At 42.2% G+C, this 21,504-nt stretch overlaps 1 protein-coding gene across 2 annotated transcripts in view; it reads left to right on the top strand.

Annotated features, from left to right (window-relative positions):
- LOC126869401 (sodium/hydrogen exchanger 9B2) overlaps positions 1-21,504 on the top strand; it is a 91,240-nt gene that overhangs the window by 15,466 nt on the left and 54,270 nt on the right. Inside the window, exons 1-2 of one of the 2 annotated variants that reach the window (XM_050625878.1) lie at positions 12,247-14,220; positions 17,585-17,959. In XM_050625878.1, the coding sequence (XP_050481835.1) occupies positions 13,892-14,220; positions 17,585-17,959 (704 nt within the window). In that variant the 5' untranslated portion in view covers positions 12,247-13,891. Of the gene's footprint in view, positions 1-12,246; positions 14,221-17,584; positions 17,960-21,504 lie in introns of those variants that run through there. The other variant, XM_050625879.1, reaches the window with a different exon arrangement.

Here is a 21,504-nt window from a genome sequence, read left to right as displayed (position 1 = left end):
GCGTCTCTGAATCGACCAAGGTCTGTGTAAACCTGTGTTTATGAAAGCGCCTAATTCACCTGCATCTTGAAATTCAGGGTAAAATTATTTTGATGGCGTACGTGTTCTACTCGTGCAACGTCTGAAAGAAGGTAGGTGATCGTGTGTCGCCACTCGATCGCTCTCTCGAAGAGAAATATCAAACTGCGGTAGTTTTCGAACTTTTATTTATTTACGCCATTGGTGGTTATATCTTTCGGTCGGATACAGTACCGTATCGAATATACTACCGGACTCGATGGGTATATAAGGAAACCTGAGAACAATTCCACTCGTTCCGATTCGAAAACATTAAACTTTTTATCGAATCGAATCGAAGTTTCTTAATTCGATTATCTACGTATTTCTAGCGACGATGATCGAGCCTCGTAATTCATGGGCATTTCCTGAAAAAGAGAATCGTATATCGTTATCGATACACACATTTCCACTCTAAATCCATCGAAATCTACGACAGTGATTTCGCTGGCAACTCGGGTTGCTCGTTCTCGCCGTACGACCCTTTACCGGATCGTAGCCGTAGCATAAAGAGAGACGGGACGGGTACGCAGGCGAGTGTTCGACCGACATCCCTAATATTTCTCGGTTGTCCGTCTTGCGAACAGACCGAACGATCGTGGTGCGCGGCAGCTGCACACACGAGCTATCCGCGAAGGTCGTCGCCGAAACCGCTATACTTTCCGTCGCTGTCCGGCCAGCCCTTCATCTCTCGGTGATATACGAGGCCGAGCTGCGCTCCACCGGTGTTATCGCGTGCCCGTTGCCCCGGGCTTTTAGGCTAATTCCAGGCGAACCAACCGCAACTGCACTCTGCGCCGACCACCTTCGCTCTCGTCGCCTTACTCGCACATTTTCCTTCCAATTCGATACTAGGCGTCCTCTGCGTTTCGCCGAGATATGCAGTATCCGTTTCTCGCGAAACGCATGTTTGAAAGATCGCGATGATCTCTAATTAACACTATCGGAACAAGTTTTAGCACATTGTTCGGTATTCGGATAAACAGCGTGCTAATGCTGTTACGTGTTTAAATTTTTGTTTGCGCGCTGGTGTTCGTCGAATAACGCGAACATTCGCACGGTGTAAAGGGCGTTGCTGTCCAATTTCGGAAGTATTTGTACGACGGAAAGTAAAAATAGCGGCAGCAGATGAAATTTTAGCAGTTTCGATCGTTTTCGTTTCTACAGAAACACGACGAGATACGACATAACGTTGATACAATTTGTTAGAAAATTTACAAAAATCTAGATTGCCAAAAGATTTGACGAAACGTTAAAAGGCACGTAGACGATTAAGTATCGAGATACTTGTGTGTCTTAATTTTCTTCTCCGTTAGCATAAAAAATAAAAACACACACGTACATACTATTCTATACATTCGTACCGAAGAGTATTTAATTCGGACATTTTTTTTAATAGCCATCTAGCCTCGTCGGAATATCGATTATTATGGAAGAGCGAACGAGAGCCAGTTAGTCGAAGTTGGAAAAAGTCTTCGATTGACCAGCTCTCTCTCCCTCGGCTACAGTCTCGCTGCAATTTCAATCTCACAGATGAGTTGCTCGGTGTTGAAACTTGTTAGCAACAACTACGATGTCGAGGTGCTCACCTCTTAATGAAGTTACCGACCTCGGCAGTATAGTCGTCACTATTCCAACTCTGTTGCCGAACCTGTTATAAAAGCAATAATTGTACAGTATTTCGTACCTAATCGCATTGTCTGGCGCTTATCGCGCAAAATCTCCCCTCTTCCATTTCCTTAGATCGCGCTGTAACTCGCGTCTGTTTGATTTCGTAGAATTGAAGTTGAAGATCGTAGTTCGCGAACGTTGGAAGATTAAATTTTACCATTATTAATAATACCATTATTAAGAGCATTCTTTGTTTTACGAATAAATTGGACGGATGCAGGATTCTACGCTGAAAAAGACATAGTTAGTGTAAATACACTACAGTGGATAAGTAAAGTGGATAAGAAAAGAATAATAAAATAGGTCCAGATACTGTTATATTCTATATGACAGTTGTAAGGATACGAATGCACGCATACCTTCCGAATCTTTTTCACGCGGTTCGTCTCGTTCCGAGTATGAGTGACAAGAAGAAGACTTCTTCTCCACGGGAAGCAGTACGTTTACAACGAGCGTTAAGAGAAAAACCGTAAGTCTCGTCCGTAGACGCTAAGAGTTTATAAATGCTCGAGGAAAAGGTCGATACTTAAACTGCAAGAAACGTGTACTGCATTGTGCAAAAATTTACGATATAACGGTGCTAGCTCGAAATATAGAGCCATCTGTGTGGCGACGAGGATCAAGCAGGCATCGATAAAGTTTACAGTAACGAAATAAGATTCGATCTACGAGCTTCGTTCTATTTAGAGTGGGACGTCTCTCACGTGCCAAGTAATATTCGTTGCTACGCGTCACACTCGCAACCCTCTATGCAACCTTTCGCTTTAAAAGTATTTTCAAAAGTAAAAATCGCTCCGTTTTCTTCGGTTTTTAATCAGAGCATTAGACTTTTCACGACTATTTCGCAAACATGGACAAACATTTTCTTTCCGTGTTCGAAGCTATTTGAAATTCCGGAAGAATATTTTGAAAAATAAATTCACGTCTTCGCATAGTACTGGCAAGAAAGATACGTTTCACCTAAAAGTATTACGAGAGTTTCGTAGTTTCGAAGTCAAAGTTTCCCAACATTTGATCGCGTTTGTCAAACTAAACTAAGCATGCTTCCTGCGAAGAAATTCGGAAATGTCGATAATTCACGTCAAACGATACCGAGTTGTTTCCATTTGCATCTGCGTTCGATTCTTATCGACGACTTTCGTGATTCTGCTAGAGACGGGCTCAAGAGAGATGGATAATCCGCCAAAGATATAATTTAAAGGAGATTTTCACGCATTTTCCTTAGGATAAGAACGGATAATCATCGTACACGCGATTAAAGTACCATCGAGAACGATCGAATAAAAAGAAATTTTCCTTCTAAACCGTTTTGTAGCGCGTGTTGGAAACTACATACAAGGTCCGAACGAATAACAGACAGAAGCAGATAGAACGAGGCGATTATTCGGGAAAACGTAGGAAGGAAGGAAACGTAGAATAGGATTTTTTCATCCGAGGCTTCGTTTTCAAGATTAAGTCATCCGATATTACGATCGATCGACGCAAGCAACATCGTATAACTTCGTCGACTCGTATCGGTAATTGTTCCGACCGCGATCATTCGCGATACGAGTCGCATGTGCGTTGAAGGGTCGGTCCGAGCGACCGGACGAGCAGCGAAAAGATAGATCACAGAGATGAGAGAAACGTGGGAGAGGGATATTTGCAATTCCAATGCCATCTTCGACCTCGTCCCTCTCTTTCTCTCTCCTACCCTCGTCTCATCTTCCGTCCACGTTCATCCGTTCATCCGTTCATCCGTTCGGCCGTGTGTACGACGAACGACGAGCGATTCTCGCGTGACTGCTACGGTCGCGTCGCGGCACCGCGTCGGCTATCGGCGTCGTGACTGTGGAATGCCCGACGAAGGACGAAAATTCGCTTGCTAGCGAGCCGAAGCTCGAACGCGAGAGACGACGGACGGCCTGTCAGGAAGCCTAATTCTTTAGGACCGCCGCCACAATTGACAAGTTCGTGGATCGAACGAACTCTGTCCAGACAGCACCCACGTTCTACATCCGAGTGTTTCCAGACGACATCTCGAGTCGACGAAAGCAGCAATACCACTTGACGGAAGTTCTCCCTCGGTGAAAGTTAAACACCGGTAGAATTTACGTATGTCGTTATCTTTCGTAGAGCAATTTGTAACGATGCAGCGAATTATATGGAAACTATTGCCACCTTAGGGACGATCCGCTCTCGAAATTACGGATTTAAAATATTATAAACTTTCTGCCTGCGGTTTCGTTTTTCCCAAACGTTCTTGTCTCGAAAGTGACGCAACTTGAGAATAGGATTTTTCAACGAGTACGAAGAATTCTCTCTTCGAGCATAGTGCGACGGATTACTTTGCTATTGAAACTTATCAGCAACGATATCAATACTCGTGAAACGGAATCCAGCGTTGTTTTCGTCACTTTGACTTTGTAACCCAAAATAAAAAATATTTTCTCGCGCAATCTCATCACGGAACATCCCAATTCTTTATTTTCCTTTCGTTCAAACATCGTGCAAAAAAGTACAGTGACGTAAATTCGCGAATGTATGCATCGCCGTAAAGGGGGAAAAATACTCGAGTCAGCGAGTAAATTTATAATCCATTCTAAGATGAACTTCTCAACTGTACATGGTAAAGCCGAAAATGGGAAAGCATCGCGTTGACAGGTAGAAAGCGATTCCTTGTAAAGAAAAAAAACTATATCGTAGATAGCGTAGAATAAAGTACGTGTTTCGTACGTGTACATACACGACTGATAGCTTTCTCGAGTATATAATAACTCGTAAAAATGTTGCAAACGAAGAAGCAGACCGTCTTAACCGCGTGAAAAAATCACCTCCTCTACGCTGTGTGGTATTCCCAATTATCGTCCAATTACACGTATGCCAAGTAGTCGTTGGTTAATTAAAAATCGCTGCTTAACCTCGTGCAGAAAATTCGACTTGCCTTCTGTGAATATCCACGTCGTCAGGATGCACGTAAAATATTCGATCGGCGGATGATACGCGTCAGCGATCGCATGTGTTCGTGGCTAATGAAGAATGAAAATTCGAGACTTCCGCGAGCTGCAGTCGCGCGGGTATGCGAAATCATGATTAGGAGAACGACGATTCGCGACGCGTGCACTCGTTGCCCGATGAAATACGTTCGTTCCATCCGACAGCGATGGAGAAATACGCGTTTGAAAGTGGGATGCGTTTGTCTCGGTCGGGGAATATGGATCGTAGAAAGGAGTGGAAAAATGAGAAAGCATAGTTTCGGGGAAATTGGAAAAATTGTCGTTCCGGTTCTCGAACCTGTTATAGAAAACATCTTTAGTATTTTTTAAGGATCTATCGATGTTGCTATAGAGGCGCAGAAACGTCTCTCATTTTGAGAATAACGAACGATACGAAAAAGGAAAAATCGACGAAACTTCGTTCGATGCGCGAAGAAAGATCAAGATGTATAGGTATCGCTCGGATCTCTTTTACACCGTCGTGGAAAAACGAAAGAAAAACGACGAGCAGTCGTACGAGTGTCTCTTAAGCTTTCGCTACTGTTGTTAGTAATCTACGAATATATCAAATTTTTTTTCGAAAACACTTTCTACAGAGTCATAGATTTGTTAAATTCCCCGATATCGATGGCACTTCACTATGTTTGCACATTGACGGCTATCGATTCGATGAAAAACGTGTAATTGAGATTTCAATCGTAGTAAGACGTACCTCCGGAGGAACTTTTCGAGCCGATAAAGAAATGATTATTGCGGTCATATGATTCAACTTATCGCGTTTTTATATCGATCCATATCCAGTGTTCGATGCAGTAAGTTTTCAAACAAAAGCAATACGAGCATGATCGTAATTCTCCGTTATACGTAGTGCTACGAACGCTGTATTAATTTCTATCTGTATAGAATTTACCGAACGAACGAAATCGACGCTTTGAAATTAGAAATTGCTCGAAAACAAAGAATTAATTACATATTACGCGTTACTATTAATTTTATCGTTCCAGCGATAGTTTGTATATTTAGTTTGTAAATTGTAGATAATTTGTACATTTATTTATATTGTATTATTATAGCGGTTGATTTATGACGCAAAATATTTCATTCGACTCGATGAAATCGTTGGTTCGGTCTTTTCGTCAACGGTTATTTCGTCAGTTATACGTATAAAATTCGTGCGAATCGAACAGAGTGATAAAGTTGAAAAAAGAAAGAATGAAAGAGAAACGATATTTCGGACGATACAACGATTCTGCCACTTGCAAATATTTAAGAAGTTTATTTCGCCGCATATCTATAGTTATAGCAGCTGCCTACCTATTTAACAGCGTAAAAGACATATGTACCCGCTGCCTAACGTGACAACGACGAAACGCATATTGTAACGAGCTCCTACACCGTCTGAGCCGCATTTCGCTCATTTTATTCCGCTGTAACGTCGATATCGGTAACTATAGGATCAAAAGAAAAATGGAACCAGCCAATTTAACGTGGTCATCGAAAAATTGTTCCGCTATGATAGCTTGGATTTAACGAAGCAATAAAGCTCGTGATCGTTAATCCGTGAAATCCCGAATCGTATTGCATCCTTCGATCACGTAATCGTAAATACTCTAAACCAGCGATTCCCAAAGATCACGCCCCGCGATAAAACTAGTTGCTTTCGACAGTTGTATCTGTTGTTGTAAATTTTACGCTCTACATATTCTAAAGTCCGCTGTGACTGAAAAAAGTTTGAGAACCACTGTTTTACAACGCTCTTCACGCCTCTAATCCACTACGCCAAGTAAGTAGGTACATTTACTGCTCCGAATCTCGACTCTTTGTTCGATCGACGTGATCCTATCGTGCAGAAGTTGGTATACGTCATACTTGAACCTTCCGTATCAAGACGATTCTGTGCGTAACGTGATTACCATCGGATAAGAGACGTATATCGTGTTACATATATAACAGTGACTCGGAAGTCGATGCGACGTTAGAAACGTCGTTAGAATCAAATAGAAAAAGTAAAGGACCTAAGTGCGGTGCTGTGCGCGGGAAAATTAAACTTTGGTAACGAACGCCAAGTTTTAATCGCGAGCGTTCGCGAATACTTTCGTGACTCGTTGTACGATAGATACGCAGCAAGCGCAAAAGACGAGTAATTAATTTTCAACGCTGACCGTAATATCGTGCGCGATCGAGCCGTGAACACGCATCGCGTTCCAGTTCGGCGGGAAGATGAATCGCGTCACCGGATTAGATCGGTCGTGACCGTTTGCCAACACGAACATCGTCGTTTTCGACGCTTCCATTTTTTGTGCCTGGTCTACGGCCTGGTCCGTCGACTAGGTGCCACTTGCTAGCGACCCTCCGGCAATTAGACATGGAATTTAGGCAACGATAGCCGCTTTAGTCGCGTTAGGATCGCACTGGCGTAACGGGCGCGTTTAGCAAGATGATCAACCACGGCCAAACACGCGACGCCTCCGTACTTCCGATTTGCGTTATTCGAAACAACCGAATTAACGTTTATGAATCACTCACCGATCGGCGCATCGTACGATCGTTCCAATTCCTCGGTGCTGCTCGCTGCCGAACGAACGAACAAATCCAAGTCGAAGATCGGATCGATCCATTTCGAGACTGTTTTCACACTGTTTCGAGTGGTATTCGGTTTTTGAGACTGAAACTTACGAACAAAAAAAATAGCGCGAATCGATCGATCGATCGATCGATAACGGCATGGAACGAACGATCGCTTCCTCTTGGCACTTTTCGATTAAGAGAACGGTTAAAAGAGAGGAAACGGAACGAGGAAAGGGAGAGGGAGAGGATCGATACACTTTGGGCTAAAACTTAAAGACTATGGAATTCGTTATATCGTAACGTGTTCTATAGTTGATAGGAATTCCAAAGGAAGATAAGAGAAAATACATTACCGATTACATACTCTGATAGATAATCGTTTATTTTCAACCGGTGTAAGTATACATATGTACGTACGTACATACGAAACCACGCTGTTTATACGGTGATTTAATAAGAGAAGAAGACGCGAGCAACTCGATCGCCGAACATATCCAAAATGGTTCATTGCGTGATAGGGATAAGAGATGCGGTGAAAGATAAGAGAAGCCAAGGACAGGGAAAACATACGGAGAGAATATCGTAATGCTCATTTTCATACGATCGACGAATCGATTTTTTATGTAGATTACATTCCTAGTCGGATTATACGTACATATATTTGGTCTAAAATTAATAAACAACGGATAACTTTGAACGGTGTACGAGCTACAAAAAGAGTCTTCTTCGCTGTAATCATCTTTTTTTTTCCAACGTCATACAGAACGTGCAACGATTAAATCAACAGATTAAAAATCAGAAACCGATACCATACGATCGAACGATGCAATTATTTGTTTATATTTCCTTCAAACGCCATCATCTTGACGATACATACTTGACGTTGTCGACGATATTTCTGATCGCCTGTGCAGACGATATTCCTGACGCGGATTCTTTAAAATCGTATTTTCTACGCCTCTGAGCTTTTACCGAGAGAGAGACAAAAGCTACGAAGAACATAGTGGTACTAGTACGTACATCCAGCGAGATTTATACAACTCTTCGAATACACGTGTAGTACGTATTACGGTTTTAGTACGTATTACAGACAAAAACTTGCAGACAGTCACGCAACTTTTCAAGATGATCCGATTACAAATTCGAATAATTTAATTCTTATCGTAATGTATACGCGGCAGCCGACTATCTGATTCCGGATTTTATCTCTCCAACGATATTGTACGTTTTCTACGATTGCAAAAAGTATTTTTGTCAAAGTCTGTGTAAAATCTATCGCACGCGCTTTCCGATAACGCAATAAACCATAAGCACATGACCGTTTGTCAGTCGTGCGAATGAAAACGATTTCGTACTTTAACCTTATTTCGAGCAAAGGCAGTGAAATCAAGATAAAGAAATTCGCCGCTTCGATGCTTGTTCCGATGGAATTTTGTCCTCTTGTATGCGCTAATCCCGGATAATCGAGACTGAAATTGTTTCACAGATTATCTAGAAAATCCATTAATCGTTTAATCGTCGTCGTTAATTATTTAAAAAATGTCGGACAAAACGGAGAAACAGAGTCGTCTGTTCGATAAATTTTATTGAAATTTGTTCGAGGTATTACTCCGTCTCCTGTCAGTCGTGGAATGATAAAACAAAGTCAATGGTAAGATAAATTTCTTGTTAAAATAAAACGGAAATAACAGTTGCGAATACCGATATAAGATAATAATGATGGAAAAATAATATAAAAATAACGAACGAACAAATTTCTTTTTCGAATGGGATGGATGGGAAAGGAAAAATTACCAATTATAATCCGAATAACGTATAAGAAAGAAAGGAATAAATCAATCGAAATCAAATAGACGAATGAACGAGCAAAGGATCGGACCAAAATAATATACGCGTCGATTTTGCCCGATTTAACGCTTTTACGGCCACGGTTTCTCCTGTGACGCCTAACGGTGCACCGTGTTAAAACACAGTGTGTGGCGTTCCTCAGCGAAACATGTGATTTCAGCGTGGCCGTCAAAATGTTGATCGAACGATCGGTGAGAGTAGGAAGCACACGACGACGTGACAAGCGAATCAGGCATCGTGACTAATCCACACGCGACAGCACGCGTAACATTCCGCTGCTCAATAATTATCCTCCGTAATCAACGCAATTAATCAGAACGACGTGGGAGATACACTTGCCTCTGGAGAGACCTAGGTTATCGTTGGCTCATTACGATACCGATAGAAATCGAGTTGCTGATCATCGATACGATCGAAGCGGACTAGAGCGAAACGCGGTTCCAGCTTTCTTCCAGTTCGGTCGAGTTCCAAACGATCTTGCCGTTTATTGCTAGAGGAGACAAAGGGTCGACAGTCGAGTCACACACACGGTTCATCGAGTCGGCTCATTACGATTTCGCATTTACGTTTGCGCATGCTAATTCTCATCGTCGAATCGTTTCTTCTTAGAGATTCGATTTTACAAACCGTTACGATTTTACAAGTTTGCCAACTTTCTCTCTTCCTGCTTTTCTTTTCCATCAACGAAGAACAAACGACGGGACCAATAGCAACCATATTACGCGTCTGTCGAATGATTCTCGTTCGAATCAACGATCGAAACAAAATATCTCGATCGGTATCGTGATTGGGCAGTACGTTGTCAATAACGGTGTAAATAGGTTAACATTTGAATTTCTGTTCCATGCGTTTCATTTATCCATTAAATGAGTGGAAATTAAAACGATATACCTTAAATTGGTTCGAGCCGACTGTTACATCGAGTACTTGGGTATCTGGCTTTAGGTAGCTGTGTTCCTGAATCAGAACCGAGCGACATGTAAACAAATATAGAAGCAACGACACAACTGTATCGTCAACGATGAATTCGAACTTTTGTTCGACGCAAAGTTTTAGTATGCGAACGAGTAGTGGCACGGACGGAGTAGATCGAACCGTTGTCGAAACGACGCGTTTCGCAATATACGTACATATCGTGAGTGTGAAACGATATTCGAGCGTGGTATTTGGTGCTGAAGTCCTTGAAAAGGCGCGCGTCTACCACGGCCAGGTTGTTACGTTTCGAGCGCCATTTTCGTCGACGAAGAAAACAGTTTTTGCGTCTCCGACCCTTGACCGTTACAACATTTCTATACGATCGACCAGCGAAAACCTTATGGCTATACTTTTTAACGAAAAGCAAGCGCTAACTTACCTCTGAAAGCTGGCACAGCAAACAATTTTCATATTACGAATACCACTGTAACGGCATTAGCGAACTCACGTTGCTCTACCAATGCGCAAACGACTTGTTCTCTCGAAAGACGAATTTTGGAATAAATGGATAAGACGTGTATATCGAAGATAAGTCAACGATAAACTCGACGTAACGATTCTTTCATCGAGGGGAATTTCGAATCGTTTGAAAAGTTCGTTGCGTATATAAGAAATTCTACCGTGTATTCAACGCGATTAACGTGTGTACGAAGCGAGCAAGTCTGTATTTCTAACGCGATTTATTTAAATAAAAAATGAAACAAGGAATTATCTCGTTCGATAGTTAAATAACGAAATACTTTACAGCGCGTCAAACCGCATCGTTATCGAAAAACGAACGTATTTCGTAGATAAGAACGAAATCGCTTATTCTTGAATTAACGAGATGAAAGCGACACGCTTAAATGACAAATAATTTTTTAAATCGATTGTAAATCGAACGAATAAAAAAAAAAAACAAATTTCATTAATATATATAATATAGTTTTAGATTCGAATTGCGGCAACATGATATTTGCGACGGTATTTTTCTTTTTTTTCTTTTTCTTTTTCTTTCTTTTCTTTTTCTTGCACAGAAAAATCCTTCCTTTTGGAAGTATACGGTAGGACAAGCGATAACGTATCGGGGAGACGCTTTACGCTTGAGAAAGTATTCCATCGTCTACTTATAAACGATCTGATAACGCCGGATTGCGTTATAATTAATATCTAATAAGAAAAAAGGAAAAACAAGAACGAGAAATTACAACAATCGGAAGGTTTGTCGTTGAAAGTGGTGTAGAAGATATTTTAATGGGACTCGTCTGGATAACCATGTTCCGTTTGAAATATTCCTAGCTGTTCGAAGTGTTAAACGCTCTCGATACCCTTAAACCTTCGAAGAAGAAAACAGATCCGCGGATATTATATGGCGCGACTAAAATACAAATATTCGTATATTTAAATAAATAATTCGTATTACATCGTAACGACGTTTAACGAGTAAACGAGAATGATATGTGTAGAAAAAGAAAAGTACGTATCTCAGTGCGGCAAGAAAACGAGAATTCATCGACGTTAAAGCGTTACCGAGAGAGACAGTCGCGAGTTGCGTTAACGCAACATCGGTACTCGGTGGTTAAAAGGGACATTTAAGACAGTCCGTTCTTTTATCTTCGCCCTTGTACAAGGAAGAGCGTAAAACGCCAAACTGTCGCGAAGCCCAGTGACTCTGACAATGAACAATTTTACGAAGCTTCCGACGGAGCAGCTCCAGAAGCTCGGTAAATTTATAATCACCGGTCTGCTCTCGTATTCCGAGGCCGTTCGTTCCTCCGTTCCTTCGCGATTCTCGCCGATCTTGCTAAATCAACGAGTGGCGCGGCGTGGCGCGGCGTGGCGTGGCGTGGCGCGACGCGACGCGGCATGGCGTGGCGTGGCGTGGCGTGGCGTGGCGTAGCGTAGCGTGGAGTAAAGTGAAGTGGTGTGGAGTGGAGTGGAGCGGAGTGGAGTGAAGTGGTGTGGAGTGGCGTGGCGTGGCGTCGCGTGGCGTCGTGTCGCGTCGCGTCGCGTCGCGTCGCGTCGCGTCGAGGAATCGGTTGCGATCAGGGGCACGACAGGTCGGCTGGGTTAGGCTCGAATAGACTGTCAATGAGGTGTCCAGCTGTGCCCATCCTGTGCAACGCGGTAACAATTATTCCGTCAGCCGTAACGTTGTCCCTCCTTAGCCGTGTTCCAGCACTTTTTACCAGCCCCACCATTCGTATAAACATAGCGTAGCGGTGCACACTTTGCGGCGTTTAGTCGCTAGTTAACCGTGCTCGTTTCACAGTACATATTCGTTTCCACGCTTCGCGTTTCGTGCGACGATCGACGTAGATTTTCAGCCAAGCTGCCACGATTCAACGAGGCTAATTAACGAGTATTCTATACTTTGCAGACGAGATTAATGGAAACGCGTGTTCGAAGAGTGTTAAAAGTTTCGTCGAAACGGAAGAATCTGTGCGGTGATACGAAATGAACGAGACGAGTCCTCTTCGTTCGAGTTTTACCTTTTATCGCGTGTATTTGGTATATCGTGCGTTCTGTCGTGTCGACGATCTTTGGTAACGGGCGAGAGAATTATCGGCAAAGTTGAAAGATAATAGCCGGTTAGTTGGAAAGTGTAGCTGCTGGACACGGTGGAGCAAGAGACAAAGCGATCGACGAGGAAAGAACAGAGGAAGTAGGAACGAAGGGGAAGCGAGTTAGAACCGGCATCGCGAACCTTGAATCTCGCGTCTAACGAGGTGAACGAAGGAAGCTCTCTGGCGTTGTAGAGCGTCGGTGGAGAGGATCGTGACGGTAAAAGCGGGTCAAGGTGTCGAAGACGACAAGCGGTCGTCGAGATATCGGCGCGAGGTGTTAGCGAGTCTCCCTGGAAAAACAAAGCGTCACGCGACTCTGTTAACGATCTGCTGGCTCCCCTATCAGGCGCGTGATCGTTAATCAACGATCGGGGATCATCGTGTTTGGACTTTCTCGGAGTCATCGTCACGCGACTCCGTACACTGTCAACGGTCGACAGGGGAACGTCGAGCTGTGATCGTCGACCGCTGTCGTCTCCATCGGCAGTCGATCGAGGAAAGCCGTTTCTTCTACACGATCCTCCGACGATCGTCCGTCGGTTTTTTCCTCCACTTGGCAAACTTTGTTCTTTTCTCGATCGCGAATCGAACCAACACGACTGCGTTACCTAGCGTTCGCTATAACGCGATACGGTGCGTTTCGTTCGTTTCTCCTTGCTCGTGATCCAAGCTGCGCTTGGCGACACTCAAGCCTGTCGAACAATTTCGGTCGCGTTCGGCCAAATAGCAAAGATTTTTAGAAACTTTCTTAAACGCTCTTTCCACCAATCTAACTCGAACTCTACGTTGGGTACATGGATTCGCGTTGCTCCTGTCGAATTCAAGACTCGGTGTATCAAGAATATCCCTGTGTTCCAACGAGAAACGGGACAGTCAGTTGGATTCCTACGGCCAAACTAGACCTTTTCGCCTCTGTCCTGCGAAACATCGAGAAGCTCGCATAGCCGGTGTCTATCCTATCGAGAAAGCTTGCCAACTGCGAGTCGATCATTCGGCCGATGACAACCGATGACAACACAGCTCGATTCGTCTGCATACGATTTAAATCTCCGTTGATCGAGATTGTTCGAAATCGATCGAGCGAAACATCGTGAATCGATAACGACACGACTCCACGTATCGGATAGCTTTTACCGATTTCACCGAATACGTATACACGCACGCCTATATACATATACATATATATATATATAGAAATTGGTTTCTTAAAGGGCACGTTTTGGTTAGTTCTCGAGAGCACCGAAATACAATATGGAAATCGACACGAGTAACAGAACGAACAGGTCGACCGAGGAGTTAGCCAAGCGACGCGTCTCCATTAGCGATCAGATCCTCGGCATGGATAATCCCAACTTTGATCATCATCGGCGCATAAGCGCCAGCTCCGAGTATAATTCCGATCAGGGTCGCGGCAAATCGATACTGCAACATGGAAGTAGTAACTATGGTAGCGCGGAGAATATTCCGCAGCACAAGTTCGATCTCGAGAACGGCAGGATCAATGGAAACAGGAAGAAGTCGGCGCATAGCTTGACCAGCTCCATTAGGGACAAGCTCGAGTACTCGGAGGAGTTGGAACGGTAAGAATCTTCAGAATCATTCTATCGGAATCGAATCTGCGTCGATTCCCCATCGTTAGCCGCTCTAAAGCGTTAAACTTCGAAGAATTCCTTGTCCGATATTCCTTCGTTCCGTCCATTTTTCTTTCGATATTTTTCCTAATAATTACGCGAACAGTTCATTTTCACACAGCTTCGAAACGCCGACAATGTCGTAGTTTGGTCCGTTTGGGCAAACGCGTATCCTCTCGATGTCGATCTTCGATCGTTGCTGGCAGAGAAGATTTTAGTCGGATTTCTAGCTGTTCTTAACGCGTTGTCGCGAATTTCACCGTAACAGTCTTCGCGTTCGATTAGACCACGTTGAATCGTCGGACAGTTTGAACCCGAGCGTTATAGATCGTTCGATCGTTCGTAAATATTATTCGCGCGAAAGAATCGCGTACATCAGTTTCCCTTATCTTGCGAAATGTATCGAAATTCCTTAAATACACGTAGATACACAAACAACGAAATCAATTTTCGTCGCGAGCTTATTATTAATAAACGTCGATCGATCGTATTTGGTAAAATCGGTATTTTGTTATTATATGAAACGCGACGGCATAACGAATCTCGCAAGTATCTCGATCCTTGATACACACAGGTACGATCGATGTTGATTTTTCTAAAACATTCTCTTAAAAACGACGACCCGATGCGATAGATATAGCGATAGCGTACATACAGAGTACGCGGGAATCTAGAAAAAATAGATCGCGTTCAGCTTTTAAAAGCAAAGTTCGCGGTAACGTAATATTTTAATCCATGCTTTCCAAGGCTCGAGTTATATAAGACTTTTAATGACATTTTATTAAAATAAGCACTGTCCGGTATTGCACGTTGATAATGAGACAACGTCGTACAGTGCTATATTTCTTAATAAGATTAGAAGAAATATCTATGATAAATACAAGTATCTCTTTCATTTTTCATATCGCGAAATCAGTTCGAGAGACCGATAAAAGGAGGACGTATCCGCATAAATCTATCACGGGGAAAATATGTTTAAACGAAAGACATTTTCCTGAACAAAACAAACTTGGAACGTTTTTTTTTTTTTTTGTTTTTTATTACTAAATTTTTTTTGCTAAATATCGCAGAAAACATCTTCTAGTTTTAATACAACGATAATTTCAACGAACGTAATACCTGAACACTCTTACGCGCGTGTAATGGTAAATGGAGGATAAAAAATATCGTCCCTTTCATGGCATCTCGCGCCTTGCATCCAAGCTTTAAACGCTCTTCGCGCAACTGTTTAAGCTGTCGATTCCTTAACCGCCGTACTTAACACCGTGCTCGTTTCTTAACGTTGTAACGTATTGTATTAAAGTCGATGACGTAATTTCGTAGTTACAGCAAAAAACGTACATAATTTTTCAATACCGATACTAAAAGATCATCGATCGCGCGATATCGCGTAATATTTATATATCAGACGATATTAACAATAAGAAATACCTGTTAACGTAGTAAAAACGTACTGATCGGTTATAAGTGAGTGGAAGAAAATAGAAACAGAGTCGGGAACTTGGAAACGCCAACGCGCACCGTCTATCGCGCGCGTTTAACGCGCGTACCTGTACATCGTTCGCACCATCATCGCGATTCTACTGGTCAATGTTTTTCCCCGAGCGAGATCCGCGTACAAGCGATACGGAGGCAACGAATGAAAACTATTCGTAGCAGGCAATCCTAATCGGGGGAATTGTAACGGATCGAGGAAGCGTAGTTCGTGATGTAACGGTCGGTTACAAAGCGTGTCATTTCCAATCGCCTTGATAAGATCATAAAGATCATAAAGTCTAATGAGATTGAACGAAGCTCTACGCCAAGTTTCCTACATCGTCTGTTCGCCTGCACTCTACACTGCTTCTGTTAACGCTTTCTGAATTCTCGACGAGCTTTTTTAGGAGAGTCAGAGTCAGAGTCCGAGTCAGAGACAGAGTCAAAGTTAGTACGAAGAATTAGATCGGATCGGCGAAAAGCCGAAAAGCCGTCGCGTATAACTTCGCGAGCGACCGTATCTTCCAACAGAGAGAGTTAACGTCCTTGAAATCAACCGCGAAGCAAATTTGTTCGTTTACTTCGGAAATCGATCGTTCGGTGGTAAAACTTCAAAACGCACGTACAAATATTTATGGCTTTATAACGAAATTCCAATCTCGGACGGATTAAAATCCTAAAAGTGAATGCAGTTTCCATCAAACAGGTGCAGATAATTCTTTAAAAAGACGTGACTTACAGATGGTGGTATTTCAAGATACCGAATCTTACAGTAAAATATCAACATCGACGTCGACGATCGAGATGCGGTGCGCATTTCGCTCTGAAACTTCTCCCACATTGGCCTTATTCCGCTTTCTTCCCTTGCTTCTTCTTCCGTCTCTTCCGATAGCGCGTTTTACTTCCAACTTATAAATCGGTACGAAATACCGAGATCCGTTCGTCCCCTGCTTTGTTTCGCTCTTATCGCGAAAATACAATTACGAGATTTTGCTAAAATGAAACTTTCGATAAATACGTAAATATGTCATTGTATAGTCGTACGCACCTTGATATCTGCAATTTCAGTCAAAATCGTTTCCACGCTCTTTAATTAAAGCTTTATTTAAAGCAGCGCTGCATTGTCCATATCGTCCATAGGTTGCGATGCATGCATCGTCTCCGAGGTTCCGTACCGTACCGGTATATCGATATTAGTTGCGGTTTCATCGATACAGGAATTAGTATACCGTCTTAATCGGTCAGCAACAACAACGATGTAGGTTTGAACGCGTAGACCGTAATATCGTTGTCGATAATGATATCCAGACGTTCTTAAAAATATGTCAGCATCCGATCATAGATTACGAAGTTTCGTCAAACGTACTTAGGAATCGACACGCGAATCGCAACGCGTTTCGCAAGCAGAATTCACGCAAAGCGTCCATCTATCTTTGCGTCGATAGCTAATCTATCTATCTATATATTTGGATAAAAATATGCTCCGATTTAATATATATATATTTTAATTTCGAAATTACCTTTATCGCCTATTCGCCGTTCCACTTGTTGCCCCAGCTACTCCCCTGATAGCTACTCCATAAAACTGCGAGTAAAACTTTGAAAATGAAAAAAAAAAAAATCGACGTCTAACGTATCGCAACCATACGAGAACGCTTACCATCACATCGTCGTTGTCTTTCTATCAAGGTACTTGCCTGCGCTATCTTAAAACAAACGAATAAGAAAGCAAAGAGAAAGAGAATTTCTCGTAATTCTCGGTCATAAGCAAACATAACCAAAAGCATAAAAAAGATAATTCTACTTTAACTTTGTTCAGGCTTGATGCTTCTTTCAGATCATGGTTGTACCTGTTTTGCGCGCGATGCCACGGTCGCGACGATACGCCATCATGGGAGCCGACGGGTTGGAGGAAAGCCTGTCCGCAACCGTTTTGTCCGACCTACCGAAAATTCGCTCGACTATTGTGCCTGTTCCTGTTAGGGCTGCTGCTCTGGGGCATCGTGTATACGATACTAAAAGATGACGCCGCCCCCGGTGGTCAGCTTTTCGGTCTCGCCACCCTTTGCTTAGCGGCGCATTTTGGCGGATGGCTATTCTCCTTGACCACCCTTCCTGCTCTAATCGGCATGTTGATCACCGGTATTATACTGCAGAATGTCGGCCTGGTGTCCATCGAAGGCAACTACGTCACCGTTGTCTCCAATTTGCGGTGAGTCTTTCTTTGCTTCTTACTTTTATCTTCCTTCTTAGTTTCAACCGTTTTCCGAAAAGTTACTGGAAACAGCGATTACGATCGCCTTAGGGCTTAGGGCTTTCGTACCGAATCGCTTTTCGCGTTTCTATTAAAATAACGGATATATAAAATATCTTAATCGCGTATCTCCAGTTCTTTCGAGAACTTTCTAAATTTAGGCGACAAAAAGACAAATTATATAAACATGTGATTCAATAAGATACGTTGCCTTTGAAACTATTTCAAATCGTTAATTTACCATTTATGCATTTTTTGATCAAATTTCGAGATCGTATATAAAGTAACCCCGATTGTCCGCGTCCATCGCATTTACGATACTCGAAGCAAGTTCTTAAACTGTAATTCTCTTAGGTCAGGCTGTTTGCGACCTACCTACGTTCTTATGTACGTATATGTAAGATACGCGTATACAAATACCGATTATAAGTCCGAGAAAAGATCGAGAGAAAACGTCTTTGTTTTCTACCCTGTTTTTCACCATCTACTCTACTATTTTATGATACGCTGACTGTAGAAAGATAGAGAACGGATCGAGTATGTTCAATGTAAAAGAAAAAAGAAAAAAAAGAAAACAGTGAAATATGGAACATTTAGACAACGAAGGTTCTATTTATCCACAATTAACGTACGCGAGCGAATTTTTTATGAAACGAAAATAAAAGCTGAAAAATAAATGAAATTTTTCTATCTGGAGATATTGGCGAAAATCCGATACGAAAGGTTTAACGCGATCTGTGACGCGGCACTGCGATAACGCAGGGATAATGGATGATAAGAGAATCGATGCGTGCCATGAAACGTTGCAATTTACAAGTGTGAGCCACCGAGACGGAATGTTTGTACTTGGTTGAACGACATCGTTGACCCAACTGAGCTAAGGGGTTAATTATTACGCTGTTGCGCGTGACTACAGTTAGACTTAACTGAGCACGTGATTAAAATCATGTGCTGTTACGCACACATTACTTCTTTGGCTGAATTTGTAAATGGAACTTCATCATTTCGTAATTGAAATTTATTCCACCGCATCATGTGATAATATTTGTTCCTTCTGCTCGTGTGTGCCTCTCCGGAATCGATTATTAGCATGACTGCCGTGTCGGAAATGTATTATATCGGGCTGATGAATGTGCTGTATGTCTGTATAAACGTACGCGGCCGGCAGCTTTCGATCATTTTACCCTGGAAAATAAAGAAACCAAGAGATTTAAAAGATATATCGAAAGGAGTGTGAACAGGATTTCAAAAGTACAGGACAAAATTACATATTTGCTTTATTTATTTTCTAAATTCGTTGGCTATGTGCGTTGTAAAAGTTTCTCTTTTAAATCTCGTGGCTTTCGATTCGTCAGTCGCATCCGAATCGACATTACAGTAAAGCAATCTGCCGACTTGCATCCAAAGCGTACACAGTAAGCAACTCTATTAACAATAGGTTACATCGTATCTCGAAGCAGGAAATATCGTATTTGTCGACAGCGATTCAACGATGAAACTGTCACAAGGAACAATCAATCGCGTTACATTGTACGATATTTTATATATCCATACGGCTATTGGGTTGGCAACTAAGCGATTGCGGATTTTGTCAATACCACCTAATAGCAAAAAAATGGCAATAGATGTGGAAGTGTATCTTTAGATCGATTAAAAATAAGTATACATTTCGGACTACATAATGTTACATACACGTTATACGTATCCGCGTTATTTATCGTATCGTCGTACACGCAAGCTATTTTAACTTCTGTAGCAAAACCACCTGCAATACGTGTTTCGTGTCAAACGACGAGAAGCGTCTCTCTTCTTTTCTTTCGCTGCCAACAGATAAGTATCTTCGATTCGTCGGTAACCAACGTTAAGCGTCTATTTGGCGCGATTTTGAGTAATAAAATAAAAAAAACTTCCACCTTCTCGATAATCACTGTTTGCGAATAAATATTTATAATCTAAATTTTGAGCTACTTCGTTGATCCGTGCCGATTAATTTCCTATCACGAGGTATCGTTCGACGCGAAATTCAGTTCGAAAATGGCGGAGAGCGGGCGAAAAGTGCTTTCAATTTTGGCCCACTCTTTACCCGATTCACGGTATTTCAAACACTGTGGGGCACTTGACGCGATAACATCTGACAATATTGTCTGAAACTTCCGAGTTTCTCTTCCTCCGTTGATTTTTATTGCTATTTATTTAGACTGGGAACGATCGAGTTAACGAGTGCGTTTTACAAATGGCAATATGGAATTACATAGAATTACATGGAATTACACAGATAGACGAGAGACGAGAGACGAGAGACGAGACACGAGACACGAGGAACGAGCGAAAAACACGAAGGAAACTGGATGAAATTCTGGCCAGCGCACAACATTTCGCGATAAGATATAACAGAGAGATTTTCAGTTCGTCGGCTATTTCGTGCGAGAGTGACGATAGATCGATCATCCGAGAGCGATATCCAAGTTTTAAATCACAGTTTTCCCGCAAAGAAAAATTGGTACATTTTATTTTCTATTTCGTTCTACTTCTTCCCTTTTCCTTGGAAATTTTACAAAATAAGCGCGAAAATATCTGCTAAACTAATTCGAACTAAACTTTCGACACGAATAGGTTGACAATTTTTTATAGAGAACGTTATGACGAATCGGTTACTGTATAAAAAGCTATACGATTCCAGTTAAATAATTATTCGATTCCTCTCTGAACCTTTTTTTATTTTATTTTTTTTTCATACAGCAGATAGTTTACCAGTAATTCGCATTTATGCATTGAAATCGGGCGCTCTGTGTAAATAAAAAACAATTTCACTTAAATAATCGACGATATTTGCGTCTCCTTATACTCTCGCTACTGTAACTAATAAATTAGCCACTAAAGTGCTTTAACAGCTATAAACATGCAAGTGGATAGTCAAGTTTGTAATTTCCTTTCGTCGTGATGTTTATACGAAAGTTTTGGGGCGCGTAACAAAATTGAACAAACTCTCGTAAAAAGATAGACAGGTAAGTCGAACTCCTAAGATTTCGCGATGATATATCCTGTCCTCGATAGATCGACGTAACTTCTGTACTCCGCTTTAACTTTGTTCCATGAACGATCCGATTACGATATTTTCTTTGACGATTGCGCGATCGATCGTTATTTTCACTCGCGCGTGTGTCGCATAGAGAGCGGAAAGACAGGAGACTCGACGAAGCAACCATCGACTCATCGCGATCATAAGGTGGCCCCTTTTTAATGTCGAGGCCAACCAATGGCGATTGGTTACGGTCATACGCGACAATGTCACGCGCGGCATAGTAATCACGGTCTCCGAAGGAGTTCACGGAGGATTCAAGGTGTATTCCCAATTGAAATCGCTTTTAATCCAGCTGTTTGTTAATAGCTGTCCAGCTATTACACGGAACGACATAGAGTAACCAGAGTCGGGGATCAGGTACTCGCACGGGCCGATTCGATCGGAACGCGTGTCGATAAATGTCTACAAACGAAAATAACGT

The sequence above is a fragment of the Bombus huntii genome, chromosome 9 (assembly GCF_024542735.1).
Source record: "Bombus huntii isolate Logan2020A chromosome 9, iyBomHunt1.1, whole genome shotgun sequence".
In the NCBI taxonomy this organism is placed as follows: Eukaryota; Metazoa; Arthropoda; class Insecta; order Hymenoptera; family Apidae; genus Bombus; species Bombus huntii.
Note: the sequence above shows the minus strand (reverse complement) of the source record. Positions and strands in the feature narration are given on the sequence as shown.